We start from the raw sequence: 6,939 nt of genomic DNA, 5'->3' as shown, positions 1-6,939 counted from the left end.
ACTAATGATAGTCATCAAATCACAAGAGAAGAGAATAAAAGAGGGAAGGAAGAAAAAAGACCTACAAAAACAAATCCAAAACATTTAACAAAATGGCAATAAGGACATACATATCGATAATTACCTTAAAGGTAAATGGATTAAATACTCCAACCGAAAGGCATAGATTGGCTGAATGGATACAAAAACAAGACCCATATATATGCTGTCTACAAGAGACCCACTTCAGATCTAGGGACACATACAGACTGAAAGTGAGGGGATGGAAAGCACCTCTTTCTAAAACTATTCCAAAAAATTGCAGAGGAAGGAACACTTTCAAACTCATTCAATGAGGCCACCATCACTCTAATACGAAACCAGACAAAGAAACCAAACACACAAAAATCACAGGCCAATATCACTGATGAAAATAGGTACAAAAATCTTCAAAAAAATACTAGCAAAACCAAAACCAACAATACTTTAAAAGGATCATACACCATGATCAAGTGGAATTTATCTCAGGGATGCAAAGATTTTTTGATAGTCATATATCAAGCAATTTGATACACCACATTAACAAAGTGAAGAATAAAAAACATATGATCATCTCAATAGATGCAGAAAAAGCTTTTGTAAATTCAACATCCATTTATGATAAAAACTCTCCAGAAACAGGGCATAGAGGGAACATACCTCAACATTACAAAGGCCATGTATGACAAACCCACAACTAACATCATACTCAATGGTGAAAAGCTAATATCATTTCCTCTAAGATCAGGAACAATACAAGGATGCCTATTCTCACCCCTTTTATTTGACAAAGTTTTGGGAGTCCTAGCCACAGCAATAAAAGGAGAAAAAGAAATAAAAGGAATCCACATTGGAAAAGAAGTAAAACTGTCACTGTTTGCAGAAGACATGATACTATACATAGAAAATCCTAAAGATGCTACCAGAAAACTACTAGAACTCATCAGTGAATTTGGTAAAGTTGCAGTATACAAAATTAATGCACAGAAATCTCTTGCACTCCTATACTCTAACAATGAAAGATCAAAAAGAGAGATTAAAGAAACAATCTCATTTACCATTGCAACAAAAAGAATAAAATACCTAGGAATAAACCTACCTAAGGAGGCAAAAGACCTGTATGCAGAAAACTATAAAACACTGATGAAAGAAATCAAAGATGACATAAACAGATGGAGAAATATACCATGTTCTTGGATTGGAAGAATCAACATTGTGAAAATGACTATACCATCCAAAGCAATCTCAGATTCAATGCAATCTCTATCAAATTATCAATGGCATTTTTCACAGAATTAGAACAAAAAGGTTTACAATTTGTAATGGAAACACAAAAGACCCTGAAAAGCCAAAACAATCTTGAGAAAGAAAAACGGAGCTGGAGGAATCAGGCTCCCTGATTTCGGACTATACTACAAAGTTACAGTAATCAAAACAGTATGGAAAAATAAAAATGGAAACACAACACTCCAAAATCTATGGGATGCAGCAAAAGTAATTCTAAAAGGGAAGCTTATAATGATACAGGTCTTCCTCAAGAAACCAAAAACAAACAAAAACAAAACAAACAAAAACAAAAACAAAACAACAACAGAAAAACCTCAAATAAACAATCCAACCCACTGCCAAAAAGAATCAGAAATAAGAACAGAGCCCAAAGTCATCAGAAGGAAGGAAATAATGAAGATCAGAGAGGAAATAAATAAAATAGAGATAAAAAAGAAAAGATTAATGAAACCAGTAATTGGTTTTTTGAAAGGGTAAACAACACTGATAAACCTTTATCCAGGCTCACATAGAATAAAAGAAAGTGCACCCAATCAACAAAATAAGAAATGAAAGAGGAGAAATAATAACAAATAACACAGAAATAAAAAAGTCATAAGAGAATACTATGAACAGTTACATGCCAACAAATTAGAAAACCTAGAAGAAATAGACAAATTTCTAGAACCATACAAACTGTCAAGACTGAGTCAAGAAAAAATAAGAGAATTTGGACAGATCAATCACTAGAAGTGAAATTGAATTTGTAATAAAAAACAAAAGAAAACAAACAAACAAAAAACTCCTAGCAAACAAAAGTCCAGGACTGGACAGCTTCCCAAGGGAATTCTACCAAACACATAAAGGAGAACTAATACCTATCCTTCACAAACAACTCCAAAAAATTGAAGAGCACGGAACACTCCCATGTTCATTCTATGAGGCTGCCATAACCCTGATACCAAAACCAAAGACAATACAGAAAAAAAAAAAAAAAGAATATTACAGGCCATTATCTGTGCCTTCAAGAAAACTAAACCAACCATGGATATTGTAGACTTAGAATAATGGAAGGTCTTTAATGTTGAGAACTTTCCAACAATAGACTAGATTCTACCATAACTCTTCCTTTTCAGGTAGGGAGAGAAGGATCATTTTCACTAATTGAATAGGTTGCATAAAAAGTTGACCATTGTTCCAGTCCTTCCCATCATACACAGGTCCACTTGGGGCTGATAACATTGCCTTTGCCTTAACATGTGCAGGATGGCAAGTTCATAATCTTGCAACAAGGCTTTCACATAATGGCATTACTAATAATCAATGTAAAGTTTAACCACACAATACCTAAGAGCTTTACTAGCTTTACTAATTCCATGTTTTTAGTCAGTATTTGCATAGACTTGTTTAGACCTACTCACTCAAGAAGAACTGAATGTACTTTCTTTCTATGTAAGATTTTTTTTCCCTAGGCAGAGGAGATATGAAGATTAAGAGAAGACAAAGTTCTTGGCATTATGATATTACTACTTAGATTATTAGGAAAAGGATCACATTTTGTTTGATTTAGCATCTCATAAAAACCCTTCTAACCACATACATTAATAACAATAATGATGGTTTGTGGGGATTTGGATGGTGTCCTGAGATGCTTAAAAGTCTAGCTACCAAACTGAAGTGAAAGCAATAGTTTAATTCAGAGGCCAGCAAATTTTACAGTGAAGGGCCAGGTAGTAAACATTAGGCTTTTCAGACAACTACTCAAATATGCTGTTGTAGCATGAAAGTAGCTATATAAAATATGTACACAAATGGGTGTGGCTTTATTCCAATAAAACTTTATTTAGAAAACCAGAAAAAGGGCAGGATTTGGTGTGTTGGCCATACTTTACATTTGAAGCTAAACATGATAAAACTGTGCTTTATGAGATGAGTTATGTCCTCCAGAAATTCATACTCTGATGTCCTAACATCTAGAACCTCAGAATTTACCCTTATTTGGAAATAGGATTGTCGTGGATATAATTAGTCAAATTAAGACAAGGTCTATAGAGGAGTAGATTAGGTCTGTAATTAATATGACTGGCATTCTCAAAAAAAGGGGAAATTTGGACATAGCCGCTCATACCTATACAAACACAAACACACACACACTCGCTCACACACACACAGGGAGAACACCATATGAAGATAAATGCAGAGATTGAAGTGGCGATTTACTTGCTAAGGAATTCCAAAGATGACCAGCAAACCAAAAGAAGCTAGATATGGAACAGATTTTTCATCAGAGCCCTTAGGAGGAATGGACCCTGCTGACTCCTTGATTTCAGAATTCTAGTCTCTAGAACTGTAAGACAATAAAGGTGGTTATTTAAGCCACCTGGTTTGTGGTACTTTGTCATGGCAACCCTAGAAATATAGTACACTGTCTTTAAATGTGGTCAAAATCAAGATATAGTTAGATATAATGATTCCAGGACTAGAAGAGAATAAACTGATGTTTGGATACATCCAAGATCCATGAAAAATGCCTGCAAGGTTTGATCCTTGCTACTTATGGGAGTCCTGCAACAGTCCTGTCACTGAGGGATGTTGCCCTGCTGAGGAGTCTCCCCAGAGCCCCCTTCATGTCCCTGTTCCTCAGACTGTAGATGAAAGGGTTTAACATGGGGGTGACCATGGTGTACATCACTGAGGCCACCAGACTTGTCCTAGAGGATGAAGTGCCTGCAGAACTAAGGTAGACCCCAAGGCCTGTGCCGTAGAACAAGAAAACCACTAAGAGGTGAGCCCCACAGGTGGAAAAAGCTTTGAACTTGCCCCCAGCTGAGGAAATCCTCAGTATGGAGGAAACAATTTGATAGTAAGAGAAAAGTATTCCACTGAAAGGAATCACGGCCAGAAGGCCAGTTGCAAAATACACCACTATGTTATTGATGAGAGTGTCAGAACAGGTGAGTTTCAGGACTTCAGGAAGATCACAAAAAAAGTGTGGGATTTCCAGATTTGTGCAGAAGGAGAGCCTCAAAATGGTCAAGGTTTCAATTAAGGAACCCATGACACTGAGGCACCAGGAGCCCAGAGCCAGCAGTCCACACACCTGGGAATTCATGATGACTGTGTAGTGCAGGGGGTGACAGATGGCCACAAAGCGATCATAGGCCATCACGGTCAGGAATAAATTGTCCAGGCACCCAAACACAATGAAAAAAAATATCTGGCTGAGGCAGGCTTTATATGTTATGACTTTGCTCTGTGTCTGGAGGTTCAGCAGCATCTTTGGGATGGTGGTGGAGGTGAAACAGATGTCAGCAAAGGACAGGTTGGAGAGAAAGAAGTACATGGGGGTGTGGAGGTGAGAGTCTGAGACGATGGCCAGGATGATGAGCAGATTCCCAGTGAATGTCACCAGGTACATGGACAGGAACAGTCCAAAGAGAATGAACTGAATCTCCGACTTTGCTGAAAATCCCAAGAGGAGAAATTCCAAAGCATGTGTTTGATTTCCTGATTCCATGTAGATGAAATAACTGCCAGGATATAGCAAAAAAAGCAACATTCAATTATCTCATAATAAAAGCAGCACAGAAATGTGGTTACCTTTAAATTCAGGTGAAAGAAATAATAAAGTACTGCCTTTTTCTAACTGCCTTTAGTTGGGGAGTTTGAAATGCTTCCATCCTTTTCTTTGCTGTCACTACTATCTGGAAATGTAGTCTTAATTTCAAAGTTGTCATATGCTTTATAACCTGTCTACTGAAAGTGTGGCATGTAGACCAGCAGGTCACATTACTCAAGAGCTTCTTTGAATGCAGAATCCAAGGCCCCACTCAGACCTGCTGAATCAGAATCTACATTTTAACAAGATCACCTGGAGTTTCACATGTTCATTAATGTTTGATTAATTGTCAAAATTAGTGTTGGTCTAGAGCATCTATGCCTTCTAGTCCTTTAGCTTTTATTTCTTATTTTATTTTTTTAACATTATTGGAGTATAACTGCTTTACAATGTTGTGTTAGGTTCTGCTATATAACAAAGTGAATCAGCTATATGTATACATATATCCCCATATCCCCTCCCTCTTGCATCTCCCTCCCACCCTCCCTATCCCACCCCTCTAGGTGGTCGCAAAGCACCGAGCTGATCTCCCTGTGCTATGCAGCTGCTTCCCACTAGCTATGTATTTTACATTTGGTAGTGTATATATGTCAATGGTACTCTCTCACTTCGTCCCAGCTTACCCTTCCCCCTCCCTGTGTCCTCAAGTCCATTCTCTACATCTGCGTCATTATTCCTCTCCTGCTCCTAGGTTCTTCAGAACCATTTTTTTTTTAAGATCCCATATATATGTGTTAGCATACAGTATTTGTTTTTCTCTTTCTGACTTACTTCACTGTATATGACAGACTCTAGGTCCACCCATCACACTACAAATAACTCAATTTCGTTTCTTTTTATGGCTGAGTAATATTCCATTGTATATATGTGCCACATCTTCTTTATCCATTCATCTCTTGATGGACACTTAGGTTGCTTCCATGTCCTGGCTATTGTAAATAGTGCTGCAATGAACATTGTGGTACATGACTCTTTTTGAATTATGGTTTTCTCAGGGTATATGCCCAGTAGTGGGATTGCTGGGTCATATGGTAGTTCTATTTATAGTTTTTTAAGGAACCTCCATACTGTTCTCCATAGTGGCTGTATCAATTTACATTCTCACCAACAGTGCAAGAGGGTTCCCTTTCTCCACACCCTCTCCAGCTATTATTGTTTGTAGATTTTTGATCATGGCCATTCTGACTGGTGTGAGGTGATACCTCATGGTAGTTTTGATTTGCATTTCTCTAATGATTAGTGATGTTGAGCATCCTTTCATGTGTTTGTTGGCAATCTGTATATCTTCTTTGGAGAAATGTCTGTTTAGGTCTTCTGCCCATTTTTGGATTGGGTTGTTTGTTTTTTTTGATATTGAGCTGCATGAGCTTCTTGTATATTTTGGAGATTAATTCTTTTCAGTTGTTTCATTTGCAAATATTTTCTCCTATTCTGAGGGTTGTCTTTTCATCTTGTTTATGGTTTCTTTTGCTGTGCAAAAGCTTTTAAGTTTCATTGGGTCCCATTTGTTTATTTTGTTTTTTATTTCCATTTCTCTAGGAGGTGGGTCAAAAAGGATCTTGCTGTAATTTACATCATAGAGTGTTCTTCCTATGTTTTCCTCTAAGAGTTTTATAGTGACTGACCTCACATTTAGGTCTTTAATCCATTTTGAGTTTATTTTTGTGTATGGTGTTAGGAAGTGTTCTAATTTCATTCTTTCGTATGTAGCTATCCAGTTTTCTCAGCACCACTTATTGAAGAGGCTGCCTTTTCTCCATTGTATATTCTTGCCTCCTTTATCAAAGATAAGGAGACCATATGTGCATGGGTTTATCTTTGGACCTTCTATCCTGTTCCATTGATCTATATAGTCCTTTAGCTTTTATGGCCTCACTTTTATTTTCCTCTACACATTCCCTCAAACCTCATTATTTAACATGTAGGCAAAAATAGAAAGTCAATAATTATGTTTTTTTAATGCCATGTATGTGGAGTTAATAAGTTCATACATTGGTATTATCTATTCCAAACATTGTTTATATACCCAACGTTTA

The 6,939-nt window shown here is 37.0% G+C and overlaps 1 protein-coding gene across 1 annotated transcript; it reads right to left on the bottom strand.

Annotated features, from left to right (window-relative positions):
* Positions 1–3,838: 3,838 nt before the first annotated feature.
* Positions 3,839–4,702, bottom strand: LOC132363468 (olfactory receptor 7C1-like). Its single transcript, XM_059919155.1, has 2 exons — positions 4,348–4,702; positions 3,839–4,062 (listed from the first exon to the last, which is right to left on the bottom strand). The coding sequence occupies exons 1-2, from the start codon at positions 4,700–4,702 to the stop codon at positions 3,839–3,841; spliced, it is 579 nt and encodes a 192-aa protein (XP_059775138.1).
* Between the last annotated feature and the right edge of the window lie 2,237 nt (positions 4,703–6,939).

This window comes from Balaenoptera ricei, chromosome 3 (genome assembly GCF_028023285.1).
Source record: "Balaenoptera ricei isolate mBalRic1 chromosome 3, mBalRic1.hap2, whole genome shotgun sequence".
Classification (NCBI taxonomy): domain Eukaryota; kingdom Metazoa; phylum Chordata; class Mammalia; order Artiodactyla; family Balaenopteridae; genus Balaenoptera; species Balaenoptera ricei.
Note: the sequence above shows the minus strand (reverse complement) of the source record. Positions and strands in the feature narration are given on the sequence as shown.

What these genes read in the sequence shown, in the direction of transcription:
- LOC132363468 (XM_059919155.1), bottom strand. Translation starts at nt 4,702, where the DNA reads ATGTACCTGGTGACATTCACTGGGAATCTGCTCATCATCCTGGCCATC. An exon ending in TCTGGGCTCCTGGTGCCTCA is followed by an intron (nt 4,063 to 4,347) that starts GTGTCATGGGTT and finishes CTCACCTCTTAG; the next exon opens with TGGTTTTCTTGTTCTACGGC.